Consider the following 27,787-nt stretch of genomic DNA (forward strand, 5'->3'; position numbering starts at 1 on the left):
GGCCAACCTGGGTCCAGGAGTGTGAAATTCTGCCTTTTCCCCCGACCTCAGTTCCTGGCAGGCACCAAGGCCAGTGAGTGGCATGAGTAATACGAAGTGCCTGTGCAACCCCACAGCTTATTACCTTCACTGGGAGAAGCAACAATGTTCAGGTGTGCAGCACAGGTTGGCACTACCTAGCAGCTGTCTTTAGTTTATAGGATCCAGTTAGCCATTTTGCTAGCCATGTACCTCCCCTTCATGAAATGATATTGCTCCTTGCAACACAAATATGTCCCAACCTCCTCCTCCCCAGATCATCAGCCACCAAATGAAGCAAACCAGACGTTGGGTAGTCTTTCCTCTGTTTACTCTTTACACCATTTGATCAATTCCAACTTTTTTCACAATGCCATTATTATTGGGGGAAAGGGAGTAACTTCAGGTTAATCCAGAGAGAAGCAAATGCAAGACAGTTCTGACTGAGACGCGGATTCCTTTCTGTGAAATGCCTGCTGCGTCCTTGGTTTCCCATTCACCCGGGAAGTAAAATTAAAATCATTCCACAGTTCCGTGCAAGGAGGGCAGCTCCAACTGTGCTCTTGAGCAGGCTGTCTGGGTCCTCCGGAAAAGCCACGCCAGTTACTCACACATTCTCTGAGAAACCTTGTCGTCTCTGCCATCTGTGTCTGTGTAGGAACTGCCAAAGTCCTTCAGGTGGTTCCCCATCTCAAATAAGCGGTGAATGGGTTACTTCCCTCATTCTCATCCTTTAGTCCCCCCTTGTGTCAGTTTGAATCTTCCAGGAAGCAGCTTTCAAGATAGAGTTAGAAGTACAAGTGAGTAATTAGGGGTGGTTCCCGTGAAAGATAAAGGGGAGAGGGTGTAGGCGGGAAAGCCTCAGACTCCAGTACAGGCTGTGAAGGGAGAGGTGGGGGAACCAGGGAGGACTAAAATGCACCTCAGTGTACAGTAATTCCTCACTTAATGTAGTTGATAGGATCTTTGAAAACTATGACTTTTTAATAAAATAACGTAGAGCAAAACCAATTTTCCAATAGGCTAACTGCTATAAGAAAGAATTAAATTCACAACATATTTCTGGTCATAAACATATCATCAAATGTCTAAATAAAGACCAAACACTTTAATATTTAACACTGAAATATACATATAAATGTAAACATACATACATTTAAGAATGATTACTAGGCCAGGTGCGGTGGCTCACCCCTGTAATCCCAGCACTTTGGGAGCCCAAGGCAGGAGGATAGCTTGAGCTCAGGAGTTTGAGACCAGCCTGGACAGCATGTCAAGACCTCACCTCTACAAAAAACACCAAAAAATTAGCCAGGCATGGTAACATGCACCTGTAGTCCCAGCTACTCAGGAAGCTGAGGTGGGAGGATCACTTGAGCCCAGGAGGTGGAGGTTGCAGTGAGCCAAGATTGTGCCACTGGGTGACAGAGTAAGACTGTCTCAAAAAAAAAAAAAAAAAAAAAAAAAACCTAAACTAAAAAGTAATAATTACCCAATGATTCCAGTACAGCGTTGTGGGTGGCCAGAGCCTATCCCAGCAGCTCAGAGTACTAAGTGGGCATCAACCCTGGAGAGGATGGCATCCTGTTGTAGGGCATGCTCACAGCCACGCCCTCACTCACTTGGACTGGCACCATTTAGACATCCCAATTTACTGAAAGTGCACATCTTTGGGATGTAGGAGGAAATCAGAGTACCTGAAGAAAACCCATGCAGGGCCAGGCGCGGTGGCTCATGCCCGTAATCCCAGCACTTTGGGAGGACAAGGCAGGCAGATCACAAGGTCAGGAGTTCAAGACCAGACTGGCCAATGTGGTAAAACCCCATCTATGCTAAAAAAAAATACAAAAATTAGCTGAGCATGGTGGCTTGTCCCTGTAATCTCAGCTACTTTGGAGGCTGAGGTAGGAGAATTGCTTGAACTGAGACCAGGACGGCAGAGGTTGCAGTGAGCTGAGATCATGCCACTGCACTCCAGCCTGGGCTACAGAGTGAGACTCCATCTCAAAAAAAAAAAAAGAAAAGAAAACCCATGCAGAACATGAAAACTCCACACAGTGGCTCAGGTAGGGAACTGATTTTTTTTTTTTCCACTAATGTGATAACAACATGACATCAAACAAAATGATGTTATTCCAGCACCTAATGTACAGCTGAAAGTCTTGGCCACCCTGGATCCTTGAGATCAGCAGCTGGAGATCTGGGGATGTAGTTCAGAATTCCAGTATCAGCTCCCAACAGGGAGCTCCTGCCCTGCTCAGTCAATGGCAGGAGCAGTCCGGGGACAGCACGGCACCAGCTGGAATACTGAAGCAGATCCCGGAGATCGTCAGCAGGAGCCTGTAAGCCGACTGCACTCCTCACACAGACGCTCTCCTGAAGGGGGTCTCAGAAGCACCTGTGGCTACCACACTCCTTTTGGTCAAAGCACAGCTTCCTGAGTTGTAGCACTTAGCTTACGCTGTGTAATAGCACCAGTGTAAAACAGTGACTTTAAAAATTTTTATATATTAATTTTATATGTTTTACATAATAAAAGTGTTTTCCAAGTATTGGAGAGTTGGCTCTGCCAGCTCTGCTGATCTCAGATTTGCTCACATGGAGTCAGCTGGTTGTCATCTAATCTAGCCTGGCCTCCACTGGAGCAACGAGAATGTGGTAGCCAGCATCTCTCATCCTCCAGCAGGCTAGCCTGGACTTGCCCTTCTCTCAGCACCGTTAGAAGCACACAAGGAAGCAAATGAAGATACACAAGGCCTCTTGAGGCTTACACTTAGAACTGGCATGCCTTCACTGCTGTCTCCATACATTGGCTGAAAGAGGTCACATGGTTGGAGGCACTGCAAAGTTACACAGCAATGGACATAGACACAGGGAAGGGTGAAGGATTGGAGTCATCTTTGCAAACAAGCATGGGACCAAGTGGATCATAAAGGATTTGTTTCTTTTTCCCTAAGCGTCATTGCTGATGTTGGGGTTATCAGTAATAAACTGAGAGTGTTAACAATCTCACCAATGCACCACAATGTAGCAGTCTCTCATTGCCCAAGGTATCACCTAAAGTTCTTGGTTGTCTCACAACCAAGAAAATTAAGGAGCATGGACCTCAAAGACGAGGTTGCAGCAAAAGTTTAAAAAGCAAAGAAAAGCTCTCCGCTGCCAACAGGGGGCCCAAAAGACGGTTGTCATTTCACAGTTGAATATAGAGGCTTTTATTAAGAAATTGATGAGAGCTGGGCATCTCATCTGCACAAGGCATGAATTTCTGGTAGTTCCACCCTGTCCACCAGTGTACATGCAGGCTCGTAGCTTCAGTTACTCCATGTAGCTTTGTTCCCCTTACTGCACATGTCTCAGGAGATAGAATTTTCCATTGTGAGCATGTCTGGGCACGTCTCTTGTGTAGCCTTTCTTACCGATGCAGCTGTGAACATGTCTAAGGGAAGCCCCCCATGCAAGTTATCTTATCTGTGCCTGCAGTTTGATTTTTCAAGCTGTTCTTTTGTTTGAAAGAATTTTACCAAGGACCCACCCTAACTGCCTGCCTTCCTTCATCCTCTCTCATTCCCCACTTCAGGAGTGGAGACCCCAACTGCTGTTGGGGAAAGTGGACGATGACCGCTCCTGGCTGCTTCCTGCTGGAAGGGGGCGTCGTTGGGGTTACAGCAGTTAGGGCTCCTCCTAAGATCTGTCTAAGGGTCCCTGGAAGAATGGTGTGTCTATGCATCATTCCATCTGCAGCACCATTTGGTGTTTAATAGCCTCTAAGTGAGAGGAAACAATTTGAGTTACAGTATTGAATATACAAAGTTCAAACATTCATACAAAACACAAAAGCAAAATGGGGCCTAATAAAGGAGCTAACCAGTTCCACAGAGAAGAATGGAATCCATTAAGGAGGGATTATAGTCAACTGGGACTGGAGCCCACATTTTCTCTTAATCTGTCAATGATTCTAATTTGATCTTTAAGCACCTGTATGTTCTTTTCTACTTGACTAGGGGTGTTGATCTGGAAGCGACGTGTTTCTTTTAAAAAGTGCACAGGTACCCCCTACTTTGGCCATAAGGATATCTAAGGCCTGTCTATTTTGCATACCTACTGAGGCTAAAGAGATTTTGGATTATTGTTGTGTTTCTATGGCTCCTACTGTTGCCTTCTACTCTCGTTGCATCATAATAGAAATATTAAGTACTGATCTTTCAAGGAGAGGAATACCAGCAAACCAGAATAGGCCTCTAGCTATAAAATCCCCTATCCGTGGTTTTTCTAAGATAGGACTGTCATGTGCACGTCCTACCCAATCTTCTCCTTCAGTTAAATCTCCATATAAAGGCATGGAAATGACAGACCTCTTTGTTCGGGGCATCTGAAATCTCACACTCACTAGAAAAGAGGCTAGGGATGTCCCCAGATGATGCTACCATATCAGTGGAATTTAAAAATAATAAGTCAGGGACCACTGCCACAATAGTACAGGTTTCCTTTCAGTGCCTAGGGAGGATTAAGTGTAGCCAGGAGCCACAAAGGAAATAAAACTCTGTCCCTTGAAGGTCCAGTTCTAAGTTGTAGCTTGTGAGAGACACAGGCACATCTTTCTCATATCTTAGGAGCTTCCCCCTCTTACATATAATAGGAACGTCTTTGGCATAGGGATATCCATACATAGGATAGTCACTCATGATGCCATGTGGAATTTTACATGCTAAATGAGAAGGGTCCACTTGACAAATGGAGTTTTGAAAGACCAGGAACACAATATGTCCCAGCCAATATCTCGGATAATCCTTGTGGCAGGGGCTTTCAGGCCAGAAGTCTCCTGTACACCCACAGATTTGTAGGTCACTACTACTAAGCATCATACAAAGGGGTCTGGAATTCCATGAGGGTGCATGTCTGGGAAGGCCCATGTGTTATTTTTTACATTATAATGCCATGTGTCAGGGCAGTTACCCAGAGCCTGCCATTCCTAGCAGGACTTCCAACCAGGAGAAGAGGCTAGATTCCGAAAGCCTCCCCATATGGCTTCCAATTTTCTTAGATCATCCTTATTGTGTCTTTTTCTCCAAATGTCTGAGCTTTCAGCAATTATAAGTGTGTTGTTACACATCTGAGATCTCCCAGCTATGATCCTTTCCCTCTGCTTTTAAAGCAGGAAGAGGCATTTGCTATTATCCAGCCGACTCTTCCTACCCTGAGGGTGTGAAGTTATCTTTAGGGAATGTGTTTTCTGGTACCAGGGAGGAAATGCTTTCCTGGGAGGAGTTAGTTACCCAGTTGAAAGTGCTCCCATACCATGTTCCATTCATGCCTGACAAGTCTTCAATGGTTAAAGTAAGAACCAGGTCATGAAGAGGTCCCTTAGTGTTACTGAACTGAGCAAACCACTCAGGTCAGACTCAGCAATTAGTCTCATATAAATGTGCCATGGTTGATACTGCAGAGGCTAAAGGGTGTGATGTATTCCCAAACCCCATTAAAAGCCCTAGCAGACTCAGCAATAGTAAAACTTTCACGTTTACTTTTTGTCTGTGACTATTATCCCTGCTATAAGGATAATAACTAAGCCAAGTATCACAGCAATTGAGACTCTCTGCCCAATATTCCAGTCAGGAGGTGCTACTATTCCGGTCAGGAGGTGCCACAGTCAGGATTCAGAATCCAGTCAGGATTCCTACAGGAGGTGCAGTGTATAGCCCTACTGCAAAAAGTAAAGTCAGCAAAATAATCCCTGCAAGTATGGTGTGGTGAACGATTTCCATCTGAGGTTTTATCAGTTAAAATGCTGAACCTCCCTTTGCAGGTCTGTAAAGTTACAGATCTGATCCCACGGACAATCAAAGTCTCCTCGCAAATATGCATGAAAAAGAAGTTGCAACACTTGACGATGGTAGATCTCGAAAGGAAAGGTGGAAATAATGGAAGGAATCTGGCAGGGTAAAGGTAGGACCAAGCTAGACAGGTAGTCCTCATTCATTTACTTATCTTTTGTCCTTTTCAGTTTAAGGTCCCCAACTTCTTCACATCAGTATCTGGGATGCTCTTCTGGGCTGTCAGCGTCTGCTGCCTCTGCTTTCCAACCCCTGGCTGACGTGTGATATATCCAAGAGTTGATTCCTGCAATGTTCACTGCTGAATGGGTGGAAACAGTATAGGTCCCTCCCACCTGGAGCCTAGAGGTGGGAAAGAGAAGGGAGAGCCTTCAACAGTACTAAGTCTCCCAGGTTCAATAAAGGTTGTCCTATTTCTTGGGGTTGGGCTTCCAGTTGCTGTTTTAATTCCCGTTGGAAGTGGCCCGGGGAGGTTATATGTTTGACTAATTCAAAGATTTCCTGGTCTAGTAAAAGATAATTGATAAGGAAAGGTCACCCATTCATAGTTTCAAAAGGGCTCAAATCCAACTTTGAAAGAGTGTTTCTTATCCTCAGTAGAGCTAAGGGGAGAAGAGTCACTCAAGAAAGGTGAACCTCCTGAGAGAGAATTTTCTGAGGTATCTTTTGATAATATCATTTGTTTTCTCTACCTTTCCTGAGTATTGTGGTCTCTAGGCACAATGAAGATGGTACTGCATGGCTAGTGCCTTTTGAGTCCCACTGGATAGAGGCCGCTTTAAATGAGGAGCCACTGTCGCTTTGGAAGTACTTAGGAAGCCCAAAGCAAGAAATTATTTATCTATTAGTATTCTCACCTCCTCAGAGGTCTTTTCTGTTTGGCATGGGAATGCCTCTACCCAGTTAATGAAGGTATCCACCCACACCAAAAGATACTGAATGCCATGTATTTTAGGCATATGGGTGAAGTCTATCTGCCAGTCCTCCCCTGGGTAACTTCCCATCCTTTGAGTGTGGCAGGGAAGAAGCCATCTGTTAAGGAGATTATTTTTAAGACAGGTTTCACAAACATTAATGACCTATTTGACCATTTTCAGTAGAGTGTTCCCTAGGGGTTTGTTTCTCAGAGTTGGGAGAATTATCCTCTGTGGACTTGCCTGATGTAACTGCTAGGAGAGCTGGGCCAATTCTACAACACTGACAAAGATCTGGGTTGTCTTGCAAGGCAAAGAAGGCTTGCACATAAGGTACCTTGGACCATTTGCCCTCCTATCTGCAGAAAAGATCTAGTTGTTGAATGGTGTTAAAATTAACACTTCCCTCAGGAGGCCAGACCTCCCCATCCTGCAGCTGGTGAGATGGCCATGCCTGAGTGCAAAAGAATACAAGGCACTCTTTCTTCAGAGTCTCAATGTCAAAGGAGTTCCAGTGTTTCAGAATGCACTTGAGAAGAGATGGCTGGAGATGATTTGTTACACAACTGGAGATGATTTGTTACGCATCTAGAAAAAGAGGAGAGAAAAGGCATCCTGTAGTCTCCTTTGTCCTTCTTGAGTGACCCAGGGCAGAGAGAAGACAGAAGTAGCATCCCCCTTCTCCTCTTCCCCACCATTTCCTCAGGTTCCTGGCGACCATTATAGGTGCCACCCAAGCATGCAAGTATGACCTTCACCCGTGAATATGGAGGAGCTAGCTTGTGCTCACCTGCACAAGGCTCTAGCTCTCCACCCTGCTGGTTTCCTAGACCTACTTGGCCCATAAGGCTCCCAAGATTCCCCAGGGCCCTAGGAGAGATTGTGAGTAGTTGAATTTGGGCAAGACCCTTTAAGGAAGGGAGCATCTTAACTTTATCCTTACATCCTCTTACTACACCCAAGCAAAGTTATGAATTCCTAGAGAATGAGATTGATTGACTTCTAAACATAAGATCGCTTTCTCACTTAGATGCCAATGTAGCTGGATGCAGAACAGATGCCTCAAAAGAATGTAAGAACTGAATGGCTGTTCTCCCTCGAATGGGGATAACACTGAGGCTAAAATCTGTCTTGCTAGGGTGGCTTCCTCCCAGCTGTTGAAAGGGGAGTTCTTCTGCTTACAAATAGGGCATGGGGCCTGATCACTGAGAGAGGGACATAAGAGGGAAAGGAATAGGGGAACCAGGGTATTGGGCAAAGGGCCAACAAGGCTTCTCACAGAGAAAAATCCCATCCCAGTAGGTGGCACTGCAGGGTTTGAAATATTAGGAAAAAACTCTGACTCCAAATTCTTTCCAAGCAGAGGTTAGAAAGAGAGGTTTGGGGCTTCATAGGCTATTCCCATAATATGCCGCCCAGCAGAAAAAGACTAGTTTGTCTCAAAGAGGAATTGCTTAAATTCACTGGGCAATGCTGAGCTCTTACATGAAGGAAAAAACAACCCAATGGAGAAAAGGGTATTTGCTTAGGTTGAAACATCCCCCTATACAGCACCGTGAATGTCTATCATCGCGCAACAGAAAAGGCCCTTACTAAGTGAAAGTTTAGGCTGAAATCTTGAAGTCCCTCTGTCTCAAGGAAATCACAAAAACAATTCTTTTAGATACATTCCTCATTTCTAAGACACTTGCTGACTTTGCTTAACAGGATTATCTCCCAATCTGTAAAAATAACCACAACATTGCATACAAAGAAGGAATAGGAGAAATAGTAGCCGCAAAAAGCAAGGAAGTAAATGCAATAGAAAAGTCTAGAAGTCCTGGTGCTGACACCCTGATGGGCTGTTGGGGGCCGGAGTTAGTCCAGAGGCCTTCAGGTAACACCAAGGAGAATCCTCAAACAGAAACCTTCAGTTGCCCTAGGACCTCCTTCTAGTCTATGTGACAGCTGGTCCTCTGTGAAAGGAAACTGGATTGCAACAGTGCCAACACTCCCAATACCTGAGGATGAAGGGGGACTGACAAAGTCCTCTCCAGCAAGCCTGTCCCCTGAGTCTCACAAAGTTGGCAGCCACTCTAAAAGCTTTTAAGTGGCTCATGGGGCCCAGTGTTTTGTTCAGTCTTGAGGAAAAAAATCTGAGGACAAGAAGCCTCTGAAATGAAAGTAAAGAGTTTGGAGGTCCGCTCCTACTCACCCTTCCAACGTTTCCTGGCCAATGCACCAAAATGTTAGTCTCATCAATGCACCACAATGTAGAAGTCTCTTGTTGCTCCAGGTATCACCTGACATTCTTTGTCTCATGACTAAGAAAATTAAGGAGTGCAGACCCCAAGGGTGAAGTTTGAATGAATGCTTAATAAGCAAAAGAAGAAAGCCTCCGCTGCAGAGAGTGGGCCCCAAAGAGGGTTGCCGTTTCACAGCTAAATACAAAGGCATAAGGCACAGATTTCTGGTAGCTCCACTCCATCCTCCTAGTCCATGCGCACACAAGCCCTTAGCTTGAGTTACTCCATGTGGCTTTGTTCCCCTTACTGTGCATGTGTCAGGGGATGGAATTTTCAATTGTGGGCACGTCTAGGCAAGTCTCCTGTGTAGACTTTTTTATCTCTGTGGCTGTAGGCATGGTTTAGGCAAGCCCCGCTGTGCAAGTTCCCTTATCTGCAGTTTGATTTTTCAGGCTGTTCTTTTGTTTGAAAGAATTTTACCGAGGGCCCACCCTAACTGCCTGCCTGACCAGTTTCTTCCTTCCTCCTCTCTCAATAGTACCTGAATATCAGAGCCAGGGAAAGGCAAGAAATATGACAACAGTCATGAATATCACAAGGGGCATTTGAAAACCACTTTTTATCCAGTTTTCTCACTGGCCTAGATCCAACCAGAATAAGTCCCAGGAATCTAAATGGCCAACTTTAGATAAAGAGCCTTTTTTCTTAATTGATTATTCCACTTCTCCTAACAAATTTATGACATGTACTCACTGTTGTGCAGATTTTGCCTTGACAGGCCCATAAATAATTGAGGGCCCTTTTATTACCTAAAACCATTTTAACCAACACATTTACATAGGTCTCTTGGGCCTCTAAAGCTTGAGCTGTTTTATTTACTATTTGGGCCATATTCAGGGATAAAAATGTTTAGAAACATGTTTTAGTTTAGAAATACCTAGTGAGGGTTAGAAATTCTTAGTCAAACCAGTAAAATCTGGTGGTAAGTTATTGACCAGATAAAACATGAAGAATTCCCCTCTCTGAGCCATAGTTTCCAAATGTGTGAGAAAAACAAACAGTCCACACATAGTTCAGGGCCTGGTCTGAACACTAAAGTCTGGTTCATTCACAGAGATATAATACTTGTTTAGTACGGAGAAATGGAGGGAGGCTTTACAACACATCACCCCAGAGTCACAAACCACCGCACAGAGGTCAGATGACTAAGTTCTTCCCCAGCACATCATCAGAAAAAGCCCCACACCACAAACACCCAGCAATACCAACAATCCCTCCACATCCATCCTGAGAACCCCAACACCACCCAAAGGCCATGATCCCTCAACTCCTGGAGCCAACCCCAAGACATAGGGCTGAACTTTGTTTTGGAGCCCCTTACCTTTTTCCAATAAATCAAAACAATTAATAAATCAGTCCAACACCAATGAGTGGCAAAAGCCACCAATAAATGGTAAAGATAGCTGTCTTCTCAGATTCTGCAGAGAGAGAAGGAAAACGTTAACAGGAAACCTACTGGCAAGGGCCAGAGAAACCATACAACTGCTGCTGGGATCTGTGTGGTTGTGTCATTTTCCTTGTCAGAGATTTAACCACCAGCCCTCTGCCACATGTCTCTGTGTCTCCATTCCTATCACATACACCTCCACACATCCAACAATGTATGTAGCACTTGTCAAAAACATGTAAATGAACACCACATGCCACATACGTGTGCCACCCTCATCTTCAAACCTTCTGTACTATAATACCATCTTCTACCCCTAAGTGCATACCACCCAGACAGCCCCTCATACCATACATGCAAGGTATGTTTCCATTTCATACTCCCCATGGCCACACATACCGTCCCTGCAGCTCTGCACACACCACCCCCACACCCTCCTAGTCCTTACTTCCAAGAATAATTCCTCTCTCCCTCAGGACCATCCCAGGCTCCATCTGGCACACCCTGACCACATTCCTCAGGGACCCCAGTCACTCCCTGCCTTCCTTACCCCTCTCAGCCCCAGGGAGATGCATTTTACCAGCAGGGACACCCTACCCAAGACCAGAGCTATGACCTCAAAAAGCCCCACCCCACCAACAGGAGTGGGTCTGCTGTGAGCTGTGTTGTCCTAAGGATCCAATGTGCCTGGGGAAGGCACTGAGCATTTGCAAAACCACTGTACTGTAGCTTCCCCATCTTGGGACAGAGCCCATAAGACAAGACTACTGATTCAGCCTCTATCAGCCAACAGTTTACCATAGACCTAGAGCCTGACTAGAAGGGCTGCTGGCAGGTTTCCTATTTCAAGCCATATGGACCATCCAGAATCCTGAAGCTGCCATGAGCTGACAAGTAGGCCCTGCTCCACCTGATGACTACGGTCACCACTCTCCACCTACTAGACCATCATCTGCCCTGGCGCAGGGACCTAGGCTGGACTGCTGACTCTGGGGCTGAGCTAGGCCAGACCCTAGCTTGGTCCTTCCAGTCCAAGCTTTCTCTCCTTCCTCTTCAGCCCCCAGCTAAGACCCTGGGCTGTGTGGGAACAAGTCTTATGTTATAGTCCCTCAAGGCAAGGAAGAGAAGAAATGTCCAGAAAGACCCTTACCAGAAGTCAGGGTAAAGTTGCTCCTCCAGGGGGTATACAAGGACACGTGCTGTACCACACACTGGTAGACAGTCTCAGGGTCTTCTTGAGAGGAGTTCAGCTTTAATATGCTGGTGACATTAAATGTACCATCCGCATTCTTGATGGTGGGACCAGGGATGACACCCTCAAAAATCTCTACGTGATGGGGAACCTCCTGGGTCCACTTCTCCCATGTTATATTAATAGCTTCTGGGTAGAACCCACTTGACTCACACATAATAAGTTTGCCTTCATTCTCTTTCACCACCACTTGATCCAGGAACAATCTGCAGGCTGGGGAAGCTGCCAGGGGAAAGAAAAAAATCATACAGAGTTGGGCCCAACACCAAACTACCCTTTTATCCCCCCAACACCTTATACTTAGTGGCTTCTACCATACCCTCACACCTGTGCAGCACTGCTCCTGTAGCCAGACAAGACAAAAAACACAGGATGCCTATTCTTTTTAAAGATGGGGACCCTGAGGCATGAGTGATGCTGCAGCCATGTCCAGCAATGAGCTGGAGATTTACAAAACCAGACTGGGCACTCCTTAAGGGTAGGGAGGGTCTAGCTTATTATCAGCCTGACATCTAACCCATGGCAAGCCTTCAGGACATGTGGTTGACGGAATGCGAGTCTGCTTGGGCTAAATATTCTGGGTGTGTCGGTGCCAGTGCCAACGGGGTGTTGACATGCTGTGACCCCAACTCTCAGAGCAATTTTGTAAAGCACAGTTTTCTTAAGCTATGTTGTACCACAGACATCCTTTCATAATCTGAGGAAAGCCTTGGAACACTGTTGTGGTAGAGATTGCTAATTGCTCTGCAATTTCCATTCTATGCATTTTTAGCTGGACATGACACATCCAGATTAAAGCTGTATCACCCAACCTCCTCTACAGGTAGGTTTGGCCATGCAAACTCGGAGCCTAGCAGGTCTGGATTTAAGCAAAAGTGGCAAGAGCAACTTCTAGGAAGTATCCTTAAGTTAAAAGGATGTCTGAAAGGACTGTCTCCTTTTCTCTCTCTCTCCTTCATATTTCCTGCAGAATGTTTGGAATACTATGTGATGATCGGAGATGGAGAAGCTATTTCCAAACACAAGGTGGATGATACATATTGAAGATGGCAGAGTTACAAGATAAAAGGATCCTGGGGCCTATATGATCACAGAGGAGCTGCCATATCTGTCCTGGACTGGCTACATTAGTGTGAAAAGGAAAATAAATTGCTATTTCAAAAGCCACTATTGACTTCCAATTTTCCCTCTGACATATAAAGACCTGAGAGGTCATCACTCCCATCTTCATAATAAGAACAAAAGCTGAACAAATTGAAAACCAACAACTTTTCTTAGATCCCTCAGAGAATTGAAGTGACAGGGCAAACTGCTACTCAGAAAACTGGAAAAAGGAGATTCAGAAAATTATAACTAAGATCAAATACCTCATGCTGCTGGAGTCATAAACTGGTAGAATTACTTAAGCAGTAACTGACAAATTGCTAAAGGATGAGTGTGGACTAGCTTGAGAATAAAAACCTCTCCAGGTCCTGGTCTTAGGGATGGTACCATACTTTCATGGGTTTTCATCCTCAAGGCCCAGTCTTGGGGATGCTACTATACTGTCATGAGGCTTACTTCCAGGAACCCCACCAGATCCTCACTGTAAAGATGCAAGAAAAATCTTCTCCTCTTTCTGGGGGATGGAAAGAAGCAATCATTTTAAAATATACCCAGATTATTCCTTCCATCTCAAGGGAAGATGTCAGAGCCTTACCTGACCTGGGAAAAGAAAATTAGCCAACTCCAGCTGTCTATATCCTTTCTGTATCACTTAAGAAGAGAGAAAAAGAAAAAGCTAAGAAATATTTCTGAAGGTCACAGCCCAGAGGCTCAGGCCACTAAAAGAATAAGATTTAATCATAAAAGTATAGACTGATTCTCCTTCAACACTTTACCATCATATCAACAGGGCTCCAGTATAATAACAGAAGATTATAAGTGAGAGAGCTACAAGGCACAGACCCTATTTAAGGAGTTCAAAAGAAAACTCAAAGACAACAGGAAAGGAGATAAACCACTAGAGGAAACTGAAATTTCTGGCACCTATAGCTACAATAAGCATTAAACACAACCCAGCTCCTAGCCAAATTAACAGAAAGCCTCATAATAAAAGCCCATTTGGCTCAGTTCCTATTACCTGATACATAATATCTATCTTTCAACTGAAAAATTACAAGACATGCTAAAAAGTATGTATATGAAAACAAAGCAAGTATCAGACCCAGACTCAGGTATGATACAGATTTTATAATTATCATAGAGGGAATTTTTTAAAACTATAATTCAAATGTTAAGAGCACTAACAGAAAGAGCAGATAGCATGCACAAACAGATGGGTAACATAAGCAGAGAGATGGAAACGTTAAGAAAGAATCAAAAGTGAATGCTAGAACTCAAAATACTATAAAAGAAATGAAGAATGCCTTCAATGGATTCATCAGTAAACTTGAAACTGACAAGGAAAGAATCAGTGAGCTTGAAGATGTTAATAGAAACCTCCCAATCTGGGCAGAGTGTGATGGCTCACGCCTGTAATCCCAGCACTTTGGTAGGCCAAGGTGAGTGGATCAGTTGAGGTCAAGAGATGGAGACCACCCTGGCCAACATGCCAAAACCCTGTCTCAACTAAAGAAACAAAAATTAGCCAGGTGTGGTAGTGCATGCCTGTAGCCCCAGCTACTCAGGAGGCTAAGGCACAAGAATCGCTTGAATCTGGGAAGCAGAAGTTGCAGTGAGCGAAGATCGCACCATTGCACTCCAGCCTGGAAGATAGAGTGAGACTCTGTCACAAAAAATTTAAAAAAAAGAAACTTCCCAAACTGAAATACAAGGAGAAACAAGAATTAAAAAAAAACAGAATATCTAAGAACCGTGGGATACTGCAAAACGTGTAGCATATATATATAATGGGAATATGAGAGAAGAAAAGAGAAAGGAGCCGAAGAAATACTTTGAAGAAGTAATGGCTGAGAATTTTCCAAAAGTAATGATAGACACCAAACTACAGACCCAGGAAGCTTAGAGAACACCAGGCAGGATAAATATCCAAAAATCCACATCTAGGCATATCATATTTCAGTTTTGGAAAGACAAAGATGCCCAAGCATGGTAGCTCACTCTTGTAATCCCAGAACTTTCAGAGGCCAAAGCAGGCAGACCACTTGAGCTCAGGAGTTCAAGACCAGCCTGGGCAAAATGGCGAAACACTATCTCTAATACAAAAATTAGCCATGAATGGTGGCACTTGCCTGTGGTCCCAGCTACTTGGGAGGCTGAGGTAGGAGGATCGCTTGAGTTTGAGCCCAGTAGGTTGAGGCTGTAGTGAGCTGTGATCACACCACTGCACTCCAGCCTGGGCAACAGAGCAAGATGAAGGGAAGGAAAGGAAAAGAAAAGGGAAAGGGAGGAAAGGGGAAGGGGAGAGGGAGGGGAGGGGAAGGGAAGGGAAAAAGAAATTGAGTCAATAACTAATTTTAAAAAAAAGAGCCGGGCGTGGTGGCTCACGCCTGTAATCTCAGCACTTTGGGAGGCCAAGGCAGACAGATCACAAAGACAGGAGTTTGAGACCAGCCTGGCCAATATGGTGAAACCTTATCTCTACTAAAAATACAAAAATTAGCCAGGTGTGGTGGCAGACACCTGTAGTCCCAGTTACTTGGGAGGCTGAGTCAGAAGAATCGCTTGAACTCAGGATGCAGAGGTTGCAGCGATCCAAGATCACGCCACTGCACTCCAGCCTGGGCAACAGAGCAAGGTGTGTCCGCGCACCCCCACAAAAAAAAAGAAAAAGAAAAAAATCACTTTCAAAAAAGAAAGCACCAGGGTTTGATGGTTTCACTGGTTAATCCTACTAAACATTTAAGAAATAAATAATGCCAGTTTTTTACAATTTCTTCCAGAAAGTAGAAGTAGACAGAGGCAACACATTCTGCCTTATTCTACCAGCTCAATATTACCCTACTGCCAAAACCACATAACGCGTCAAGAAAATATAACTACAGACCAATACCACTCATTAAAACAGATATAAAATCCTCAAGAAAATATTAGCCAATCTAATCCAACAATGTATAAAAAAACTATACACCATAACCAAGAGAGGCATATTACACATATGCAAGGCCGGTTCATCATTCAAAAATCAGTTAATGTAAGTCACCATATCACCAGGCTAAAGAAAAACTTATATGATCATACCAATAATGCAGAAAAAGTATCTGACAAAACCCAACACTTATTCATATGAAAAACTCTTAGCAATCTAGGAATAAAGGGAAACTTCCTCAACTTGTTAAAGAATATTTACCAAAAAGTAGCTAACATCATACTTCATGGTTAAAAAGCAAAATCAGGAATGGGCAAGATGTTCCTTCTCAACACTCCTATTCAACATTGTAATGGAAGTCCAAGCTAGCATAACAGGGCAAGAAAAGGAAATAAAACGTATAAGGTTAGCACGGAAGGAACATGAGGCAGGCACAGTGGCTCACACAAAAATGGAAGCCCAGCACTTTGGAAGGCCAAGGCGGGAGGATCACTTGAGCTCAGGAGTTCAAGACCAGCCTGGGCAACATAGTGAGACCTCATCTCAATAAAATAAAATAAAATAAAATAAAATAAAATAATGGAAGAAATAAAACTGTATTTTTCACAGACAACATGATTTACATGAAAAAATTCCAAGACTTGTCCGAAAAAAAACCTCCTAGAATGAATAAGTGATTAAAACAAGTTGCAGGAAACAAAGTTAATATGCAAAAATCAGTTACTTGACAGGAATGAACAACTGGACAATTGGAATTTGAAATTAAAAATATAATACCATTGGCCAGGTGTGGTGGCTCACACCTGTAATCCTGGCACTTTGGAAAGCGAGGCTGGTAGATCATTTGAGATCAGGAGTTTGAGACCAGCCTGGCCAACACGGTGTAACCTTGTCTCTACCAAAAATACAAAAATTAGCCAGGCGTGGTGGCACATGCCTGTAATCCCAGCTACCTGAAAGGCTGAGACAGGAGAATCACCTGAACCCAGGAGGTGGAGGTTGCAGTGAGCCAAGATAGCACCACTACACTCCAGCCTGGGCAACACAGCGAGACTCTGTCAAACAAACAAACAAACAAAAAAAGATGCCAATTTTTCCCAACTTGATCTATAGATTCAATGCAGTCCCAATCAAAATCTCAGAAAGTTATTTTGCAAATATCAACAGATTCTCAAGTTTATATGGAAAGACAAAAAAAAAAAAAAAAAAAACAGAGAGCTAACACTATACTGAAGAAAGGCAACAAAAACGAAGGACCAACAGTACCTGACTTCCCGACTTACTATTAAAATACAGTAATTAAGACAGTGTGGTACTGGGGAAAGAAGAGAGAGAGATCAGTTAAACTGAATAGAACAGGGCGTGGTGGCTCATGCCTACAATCCCAAAACTTTGGGAAGCTGAGGCCGGTGAGATCATTTGAGCTCAGAAGTTCCTGACCAGCCTGGGCTACACAGTAAAACTCCATCTCTACAAAAATACAAAAATTGACTGGGAGTGGTGGCATGAGCCTGTAGTACGAGCTACTCAGGAGGCTGAGATGGCAGGATTGTATGAGCCCAAGAGGCAGAGGCTACAGTGAGCCAAGATCGTGCCATTGCACTCTAGCCTGTATTAAAAGAAAAAAAAAGAAACTGAATAGAAAGCCCAGAAACTGACCCATACAAAAATATTCAACTGATCTTTGACAAAGGAGCAAAGGCAATTCAATGAAGAAAGGACGGTCTCTTCAACAAATGATGCTGGAACAACTAGATGTTCATATCCAAAAAAAAAAAAAATGTATATAGAATATAGACACAAACCTTACACTTTTCACAAAAATTAAAGCAAAATGCATGATAGACCTAAAAGTCAGTGGTAAAACTATAAACCTTCTAGACGATAACACAGGAGAAAATCTAGGTAGCCTTGCGTTTGGTGGATGAGCTTTAGGATACAATGTTAAAAGCATGATCCATGAAAGAAAAATGAGGTAAGTTTCACTTTATTAAAATTAAGAACTTTTGCTCTACAAAAGACGTTGTTAACAGAATGAAAAGACAAGCCACAGACTGTGAGAAAATATTTGTGAAACATCTATCTGACAAAGGCTTGTATCCAGAATGTACAAAGGACTCTTAAAATGCAGCAATTAAAAAAAAATGACTTTGGGAGGCCGAGGCGGGTGGATCACGAGGTCAAGAGATCGAGACCATCTTGGTCAACATGGTGAAACCCCGTCTCTACTAATACAAAAAAAAAAAATTAGCTGGGCATAGTGGCGCGTGCCTGTAATCCCAGCTACTCAGGAGGCTGAGGCAGGAGAATTGCCTGAACCCAGGAGGCGGAGATTGCGGTGAGCCGAGATCGCGCCATTGCGCTCCAGCCTGGGTATCAAGAGCGAAACTCCGTCTCAAAAAAAAAAAAAAAAAAAAAAAAAAAAAAAAAAAAATGAGCCAAGTTAATTAAAAATAGGCAAAAGATCTGAACAAACATCTCATCAAGAAGACATACAATTCCCAGAACTCTGGGAGGCAGAGACAGGCAGATCATTTGAGCCCAGGAGTTCAAGACCAGCCTGGGCAACATGGCAAACCCACCTCTACAAAAATTACAAAAATTAGCCAGGCATAGTGATGTGTACCTGTAGCCCTAGCTACCCGGGAGGCTGAAGCCTGGGAGAATCACCTGAGCCTGGGAAGTTGAGGCTGCAGTGAGCTGTAATCGCACCACAGCACTCCAGCCTGAACAGCCAATAAACACACAAAAAGAGAAGACATACGAATGGCAGATAATAATATGAAAATATGTCCAACATTATGTCATTAGGGAACTGCTAATTAAAACAACAAATGAAATACCACTATATACTTATTAGAATGGCAAAAATCCAGGCTGGATGTGGCGGCTCATGCCTGTAATCCCAGCACTTTGGGAGACCGAGGCGGGCAGATCACCTGAGGTCAGGACTTCAAGAACAGCCTGGCCAACATAGTGAAACCCCGTCTCTACTAAAAATACAAAAATTAGCCGGGCGTGGTGGCGGGTGCCTACAATCCCAGGTATTTGGGAGGCTGAGGCAGGAGACTCTCTTGAACCTGGGAGGCAGAGGTTGCAGTGAGCCAAAGTCATATCACTGCACTCCATACTGGGCAACAGTGCAAGACTCCATCTCAAAAAAGATCTCCAAAGAAAACAAAAAAAAAAGGAATTGCCAGAAAGCACTGTAGTCTAGTAGATAAAGTTGCTTCTTACGGGGTACAGGTTAATAATTAAACAATTAAATAAACAGAAGATGGTGGGTACAAGTTTCTTACTGTTGGAGTGGGAGTTTACAGATATACAAGAGAAGGAGACTAGAATGATCCATGTGGTAATGGATTACAGTTGGAGACATCAGTAAGAACAAATGTTTAATTTAATACAGAAACAGATGGTTACACATGGAAATATTTATAGATATGCGTATATGCAGAGGTTAGTACACATACATACATTTCTTTGCTCTATTGGCTGAGAGGGTCTAGAATCAATGATACCTCAGTAGCAAAAAGTATATCTAGTGTTCAGATCTTGGTTTCTAATATCATTTTCCAATGAAAGAAACCAAGGTTTCTTGGAGTATTGGTTGGTTCTAGGAAATATACAAGAAAAGAAATAATATGCGATGAGTCTGTAACATTTTATAGTGCCAAAGAGTAAAAAGTGCTTAACATAAAACAAAATCCTTGACATGGATTTGCCAAAAATTAAAAAAATAAAATAAAACAAAATTCTACAATGATTGGGTTATATCAATGGGACACAAGAGTCAAGTGAATGAGTTCCCAGTGGCCAAAGCTGAAACAATTTGAGAAAAAAATAAAGAAGCATTGCAGTATGATACAAAGTATAAAATAAATATCCTTGAGTCCTTATTGATATCAATGATTGAATAAATTCATAAATGGGGGAAAAGAGATAAATTTCCCATGCAGAAGAATTCTAAAAAAAAACTTATGTAGATACTCCACCCCCAAGGAGGAAGAACATAAGTAACCCCCACACCTGAAGTGTGAGCTGCACAGAATGACTTCATTTCAAAGAGTACAGTATTAAAATAGGGAGAAGGGTAACGTTTAAGTAGAGAAATCAAACAAATACTACTTCAACTAGGTGATCAAAGTCAACATCCACAGTCATAAGTCATGTGATCTGATGTGATGAAAATGGCAGTTTACCTCTGCGATGTTCCTCCAAAAACCCGTAACCCCAAGTCCAATTATGAGGAAGAGAGCAGACAAATCCTAATCGAGTGACATCCTGCAATGTACCTGACCAGTAGCCTCACCAAACTGTCAAGGACATCAAAAGTAAGGTCTAAGAAACTGTCACAGCAAAAAGGTGCCTAAGAACATATAACAATTAAATGCAATGTGGTATTCTGATGGGATCCTGGAGCAGGAAAAGAATGTTAGGTAAAAACTAAGGAAATATGAATAAACTATGGACTTTATAGTAAAATGTCAACATGGGTTCATTAATTATATCAACGTACCATAAGAATGCAAGGGTATGCAGAGTGAGAGTGATATGAGAACTCTCATACTATCTTTGCAATGCTTCTGTAAATCTAAAACTGTCCTTAAAAAAATCCATTAATGTCTCTTAAAGTCACTGTTGGCCAGGCATGGTAGCTCACCCCTGTAATGCCAGCACATTGGGAGGCCAGGGCAGGAGGATCTCTTGAGGCCAGGAGTTGGAGACCAGCCTGGGCAACACAACAAGGCCCCATCTCTACAAAAAAATGTAAAAATTAGCCAGGCGTGGTGGCATGTACCTGAAGTCCTAGCTACTCAGGAGGCTGAGGCAGGAGGATCACCTGAGCCTGGGAGTTTGAGGTTACAGTGAGCTATGATTGTGCCATGCACTCCAGCCTGGGCAACAGAGCAAGACCCTGTCTCCTATGTAGACTCTTTCTATAGATACATAAAGTCTGGAATAACAATGGCTATATATATGGGCAACTGTCAGTTGGCGGTATATATAGCCACTGTTGCTGTTATTTCTATGTCAATTGCAGAGGAAATTAATCCTAATTAATATGCCTCTCACTCTCAAAATTACTATGAACAAAACAATCAAAGTCTTATGCACAATTATGGAGGGCCCATGATGGGCTAAATTATGTCCTTCTAAAATGCTTATGTCCTCCCAGAATTCCCAGGGTCTGTGAATGTGACTGTATTTAGAGATAGGCTCTTTAAAGAGGTAATTAAGTTAAAATGGGGTTATTAGTGTGGGCTCTTATCTAATATGATTGGCATCCTTATAAGAAGAGGAAATTAGGACACAGACATAGGCACAGAGGAAAGACCATGTGAAGACACAGGGAGAAGACGGCCAGAGGAGAGAGGCCTCAGAAGAAACCAATCCAGAAGTGTGAGAAAATAAACACCTGTTATTTAAAGCTACCCAGGCCTATTTTGTTATGGCAGCTTAGCAAACTAACACAGCCACCAAGCTCATCCATGTATTATCAGATCATTTTGTAATACAGCAAAGTGGAGCTCAAAGAGGTGTTTAGGTTTTGTTATTGTTAACCCCAACCATGGGAATGTAGGGCGCCGCTCCGAGGCACTCACCCACAACTCCAAGCCAGACCCTTCCGTGTGCCTTCTTAGGGGTGGACACCACCTCACATCGGTACTCTCCTGCTTCCTCCAGCTGGACTCTAGGCAGATGCAGTGAAGCATCCCCACTCTTCAGCCTCCATGGAGACACAGTGGCTCCAGGTCGAAATGCCTTTAGGTGATCTCCAAAAAATTCAAATACCTTGAATTCTTTGTCAAATGTTGGACTCTTCCGAAACCAGGTGATACCTACAGTCATGATGTTGTGGGGTTCAGAATCAAAGAAATTGCAGAATATAGTGACATTGTCATTCCGGCGTATGATCTGAGTCCCTCCTGCCATCATCTCCACTTTGAGTTCACCTGTGGCAGTAAGAGAACAGAATGTTCAGTTTTCCAATTTATGAATATGTTTTTGGGATGTGCTATTGACTGAATGCTTATGTCCTCCAAAATTTATATTGAGGCCCGACCCCGCCCCCTCACCACCATATGATGGTATCTGGAGGCAGGGCCTTTGGGAAGTGATTAGGTCATAAGGGAAGAGTCCTCATGAATGGGATTAGTGCCCTTATAAGAAAAGACATGAGGGCCGGGCATGGTGGCTCACACCTGTAATCCTAGCACTTTGGGAGGCCAAGGTGGGCAGATCATGAGATAAGGAGATCGAGACCAGCCTGGCTAACATGATGAAACCCCGTCTCTACTAAAAATGCAATAAATTAGCTGGGTGTGGTGGTGGAGCCTGTAATCCCAACTATTCGGGAGGTTGAGGCAGGAGAATTGCTTGAACCCGGGAGGCAAAGTTGCACTGAGCTGAGATCACGCCACTGCACTCCAGCCTGGGCAACAGAGCAAGACTCTGTCTCAAGATTTAAAAAAAGTAAAGGCAAGACAAGACATGAGGCTAGGCATGGTGATTCACACCTGTAATCCAAGCACTTTGGGATTCTGAGGCGATCACCTGAGCCTAGTAGTTCCAGACCAGACTAGGCAATATAATGGGACCTCATCTCTACAAAATATAAAAATAAATTAGCCCAGCATGGCGGTTAGCACCTGTAGTCCCAGCTACTTGGGAGGCTGAGGTGGGAGGATCTCTTGTGCCCAGAAGTTCAAGGATGCAGTCAGCCGTGATAGTGCCACTGCACTCTAGCCTGGGTGACAGAGTGAGCCTCTGTCCCAAAAATAAATAAATAAACAAATAAATAAGAAAAGACATGACAGGCCGAGTGCGGTAGCTCATGCCTGTAATCCCAGCACTGTAATCCCTCCCACTACTTGGGAGGCCAAGGCGGGTGGATCACCTGACATCGAGAGTTCGAGACCAGCCTGACCAACACGGAGAAACCCTGTCTCTACTAAAAGTACAAAATTAACCAGGCATGGTGGCACATGCCTGTAATCCCAGCTACTTGGGAGGCTGAGGCAGGAGAATCACTTGAACCCGGGAGGCGGAGGTTGCAGTGAGCCGAGATTGCCTCATTGTACTCCAGCCCAGGCACAAGAGCAAAACTCCCATCTCAAAAAGAAAGCAAGCAAGAAAGAAAAGACATGACAGAGAGATACATGTCTCTCTCCACCATGTAAAGATACAGCAAGAAGGTATCATTCTACAAACCAGAAATGAAGCTCTCAACAGAAACCAGATCATCCACACTTTCATCTTGGACTTCCCAGCCTCCAGATTCATGAGAAATAAATTTCTGTTTAAGCCACATAGTATATATTTGTTATGGCAGCCTGGCAAAACTAAGACAGGACATTTTTTCCATTTCATTTATTTAGATATTAAATTTCTTTCAGCACTATTTTACAGTTTTCAGAGTATATGTTTTCTATTTATTTTGTTAAATTTACTTGAAGTATTTTACTCTTTTTGATGCTATTGTAAAGACAATTTTCTCTTTTTTTGTTGTTTTCCTATTTATTTATTTAGAGGTAGGGTCTCGCTCTGTCACCCAGGCTGGAGTGCAGTGGTGCTATCACTGCTCACTGCAGCCTCCACCGCCTGGGCTCAAGTGATCCTCCCACCTCAGCCTCCCAAATAGCTGGGACTACGGGCACATGCCACCATGCCCAGCTAATTTATTTATATTTTGTAGAGATGGAGACTTACTAAGCTGCCAGGCTGGTCTCCAACTCCTGGGCTCAAGCAATACCCCTATGACCTTCTCAGGTGTTGAGATTAAGGGTATGAGCCACTGTGACTGGCTAGATGTTTTCCATTTTAGAACAGTAGGTTGCTAGCAAGTTTACGCTTATACCCATTCCAACAAAAAGTGCAAACACAGTTCAAAATGTTACATTATCTGTTTCAAAGAAGAGTACAACTCCAAAGAAGTCAGACTCATTACCAACAATGCAGAGCTAGACATCAATATTTAGATGAATGTCAGAAATGTAACTCCCTTTGTTACCATCAAACGTGTCCTTTCATTAGTCACATCCAACATATCTAAAGATTTCAAAATTAATGTTAATTAACGTTAAAAATGTATCCAAAAACCTACCAACTTACTCAAAGATTTGTGCAAGTCGATTTTTAAAAATCGACATTAGGGAAACATGGTGAAAAGCTTTAATATGTTCTATGTATCAAAGCAAAGACAGACTTGAACTACAAAATGAAGATAGGGTCAACTGTAACCAAAAAACAGTATTCTTCCCCCGGCGGGGCAACCAAGGAATGGAGGAGCCACTAATATGAGAGAAATAGCCAGGCCACCCAATTCTATTGTCACGCTTTTCAGTGAAAAGTGACTATCAAAAAAAAGAAAAAGAAAAAAAGAGAGAGAGAAGAATGGGGAAGGGAGAGAGAAGGGGAAAATATCAAAAACACTAACATATGCTTAAAAGGAATACAAACCTGAGTGTTAGACTACATAAATTTTAAAAATTTAAATCAACAAATCAAAATTTAGAAGACAAATTTGGGAAAAGTCATCTATTTTCAGAGTGCCCAAGAGCTCACCCAGGACCTCCATGTATTTTCATTTCAAATTACAGAGTTTAGTACCTTAACAGCTTAAAAGCGTTCGCCCTTTTCAAGGACTAGATCCTTGGAATTTTCTGCAGTCTTGTTTCCAAGGAAAAGCATTTATGCATTTATCTTTTCAAATAAACTAGTGGTACAACCTACCTAGAGAATCTCCAATTCTAGAGCCCTCCAATCAGGGAGGACTGTTAACTACAGCTTTACGGAGTGCTCTTTTGAATTTTTTTTCTGAAATAAAACCTACATTCTTTCAAACATTTTCTATATCAGCAACCTTTAAAGACAGTCTCATACAGAGGCGGGCTAGAATCTCATGCATTAAAATCTGACGAATTCCTTTGATTGGATTTTTTTTTTCTTGTATCACTTTAAATTTGCTTCCACACAGAATAGCAGCCGGGGAAGTAGGTGTTCCATTCTAAGGTATAGAGATTTCTTGTAGACGGAAGTGATTTTTGTTAGGCGAAAGCTTCTGATAGTTTTCAGTGTCAGGCTCTTCCAGTGCTAAAGTCATGCACCAATGCCTGGTTCTGCGGTCCAATCCTCAAGCCGCCACCGCCGCCGCGGCTACCTTCCTCCCTGGAACTGCTGCTGCTGCTGCTGCCACGGCCACTGGGCGGCGCCGCGCCGCCCAATGACGTTCCTTGCTCTACGCTTCCCCGAGGCCTCGCGGCCCTTCTCCACTACCGCCAGCATCCGCAGGGACCGGAGCAAGACGAAAGTGGCGGGGACCCGAGGCTCCTGAGGAGGGGGCACGGGGCGCCGGGGAGGGGCTCGGGGCGGGCGCGGCGGGAACCCCCGGGCGCGACTTCGAGGTGGGGAAAGCCCGAACCGGCAGATCGCGCAGGCGCTTCCAGCCCCCGGCACCTAGCGGAGCGCAGCTTTGGCTTTCGTCTCGGCCCACACTTCACTCGGAGCTGTCTTATTTTCACATTGCTCTTTGCAAACTAGAAATACTAATCACGCTTTTTTATTTCCATTTCCCTCTCCCATCAGGCAGCCGTTCTAAGGTGTTTAACGTGTACGTTTTTATCTTTAAGGTTGTATCTTTTGTTTTTCAAATCGTAGGAATGGTATTGAATTGTCTGTCCACTGTTTTCTGGGCTCTGTGCCTTCAACAACCGTCCACCTGCTCTGCAAGCAGCAAGGGGGTGCTCTGAAGCTGCTGCCATGTGAAGTGCTCTCCAGGGTGAGGTCCACGCGTGGCTCGCCTCCCCCTGCAGTGACGCAAGGCACCCAGAGAGTTTCCAGGATGCCCACATTCCCCCCCTCCACCACCCGGCATCCAGGGGCCTATTTTGGCCGGTCTAGTAAGGGTCAAGCCGCATCTTGTTGTTTAATTGCCATTCTTCTAGTTAGAAATGAGTTTAAATATCTCTACATACGCATTTCAGCCTTTTAGTCTCCTGTTTAAGTTAACGTAGAGCAGGTCCATACCAGTTCTCCAAAAAGTTAAGAGAACGTTTGCAGGTCACCACACCCCCCTCCCTCCCTCAGTAAAAACCTTAGCAAAGCCAGGAGGACCCACTGATAAGCGGGTGAGTGGTTTCCCTATTTTTCCCGTTCCCTGATTATCTTCTTTGCTCCGGTCCCTCGGATGATGCAAGAGAGGCGTTGAATACCAAAAAGTCAAGCGCGCCTCAGCACAGTCTCCGCTCGCGCTGGTGCCGCCCCTGCACAGGGTAGGCCTTCAGTGTAAACCTGTTGCATCCGGGATTCCCCATCTCACAAAGTAGTGGCGCTCGAAAATAGAGCCCCCAGCCCCAGGAAGTTAGACTCCTGGCGGGGCGCTAGGGAACTGACCGGCGAGGACCCTCTGGCGCCAGGTGGCCCCGCCCCACCCCAGCCGCCCCCTACACGCGCCCCTACCTGCGGTAGTCAGCGCGAGCCTCAGAAGCAGAAGCGCCGCGCAGCAGCACGCGGAGGCTGCCGCAATCTCAGCCATCGCCTCGGTAGCCGCTCTGGAATTTTTTTCATGGAGTGGGAGCAGGCGGCCCGGAAGAATCCACGAGCAGAGGGAGTCCTCTGTTGCGCAAAGAGTGGGCGGAATTTCTAGCCAGCGCTTTTGCACATCCCACTTCTACGGATCCCTTCGACAACTGTGAAGTCGTCTGGATTTCGCGGGTACGCACTGCAGGAATCCAGGCGCGTGACCAGCCCCGCCCACGCCGCACTTTGGCCCAGGGGCGGGCACCGCCCAGGGAAGCCACCCTCTCCGTCGCCGGCGGCGCGAGGCTGCGCGGTTATAGCCTCGGGGCGTCTCGCGAGCCGCTCTGCGGTCCAGGACTCGGGGCATCCTCTGGGTTCGCTTAGTAAAGTGAGGCCGGGATCCAAGTGGCCCGGGGCGCTACCCTAAGGAGGATGGTGACCGCAGTCCGTGAATGCGAGAGCAGGTGCACAGGTCCAGAACGACATCTTACCGTAGGCACGATAAACTTTAAAAACTTTAAAAACCAAAAACAACAAAAACATCACAGTACTTAAATCGAAAGCCAAATTAAATCTCCAGGACAATTCAGTTAAACGCCTGAAGATGGCCCTTAATTTCACATTTCTACTAACCAAGAAGTGGTTTGCGACCTCCTGAAGCAAACCCAAATATTCTCATTTGGTGATTAAGTTTTACCACTTCTAGACGAGTTTTTAAATCAATTTAACTGCGAAGTTCAGAACTCAAGTGGCACTGTAAATGTGTGTGCATTTATAACGTACAACCTGCATTCTTTCTCCAGCAATCTGAATTCCATTTGTCTCATTGACCCTACTTCATTTTTCCTTCGCATCACTAAAATGGACGTAATGTACAGAAAAGCACAGACCTGAACTCCAATGCCAACCATGCCATCTGCTGATTATAGGACAGTGGGAAAGTGACCTCATATCCCCAGCCTGTTTACACTTCTCTAAAACTGATAGTAAAAGCTTCCTTTGCAGGGTTAGAGATGCTGTCACTAACTAAGCAAATAGTTACATTCTCACTTATCTGCAGAACAAATTGGATGGATAAAGAGCTCAGAAGTGAGAGATTCGCAGAGTGCCCACAAGTGGCAGCAACTAGCTGAGGGGTCTTCAGAAGATTGCAGCTTTCCCGACAGCCGTTGGAACAGGTAGAGATGTGCAAGGTTAAGTCCGACTATAGAATTTTTAAAACCTAAATTACACCTCTTCTCAACCGCTGCCTACTCCATAGAGCCTTACCTGAGGACACATCCTTGTCTGGTATTAGTGACATCATTAAATAGCATTCCCAATGGAGGTATATGATGGCTCCCTATACATTCCCAGAATAGTGATTCACAAAGTTGTAACACACACACATCACCCTATAGAAATTATCAAATTACTCTTTGGGTAATTTTTACTGTTTTGATCAGTTTTGGTAGCCTTTTTACTCTAAAGGATAAAACTGGCAGATTTCTCTATATTTCATTAGAAGGAAAAGTCATTACCTTGTATATATGTGTTTTTGTTTTTACCA

The 27,787-nt window shown here is 44.1% G+C and overlaps 1 protein-coding gene across 1 annotated transcript; it reads right to left on the bottom strand.

The window, feature by feature from the left end:
- Nucleotides 1-1,498: 1,498 nt before the first annotated feature.
- NCR3LG1 (natural killer cell cytotoxicity receptor 3 ligand 1) lies at nucleotides 1,499-26,387 on the bottom strand. The gene is made up of 5 exons (XM_021675172.2): nucleotides 26,179-26,387; nucleotides 21,324-21,674; nucleotides 11,586-11,909; nucleotides 10,370-10,466; nucleotides 1,499-7,351 (listed from the first exon to the last, which is right to left on the bottom strand). Exons 1-4 carry the CDS (start codon nucleotides 26,252-26,254, stop codon nucleotides 10,393-10,395), a joined length of 825 nt encoding a protein of 274 aa, XP_021530847.2. The 5' UTR covers nucleotides 26,255-26,387; the 3' UTR covers nucleotides 1,499-7,351; nucleotides 10,370-10,392.
- Nucleotides 26,388-27,787: the final 1,400 nt, after the last annotated feature.

Source organism: Aotus nancymaae, unplaced genomic scaffold (assembly GCF_030222135.1).
Source record: "Aotus nancymaae isolate 86718 unplaced genomic scaffold, 86718_ANA_hifiasm-v0.15.2.pri h1tg000059l, whole genome shotgun sequence".
In the NCBI taxonomy this organism is placed as follows: domain Eukaryota; kingdom Metazoa; phylum Chordata; class Mammalia; order Primates; family Aotidae; genus Aotus; species Aotus nancymaae.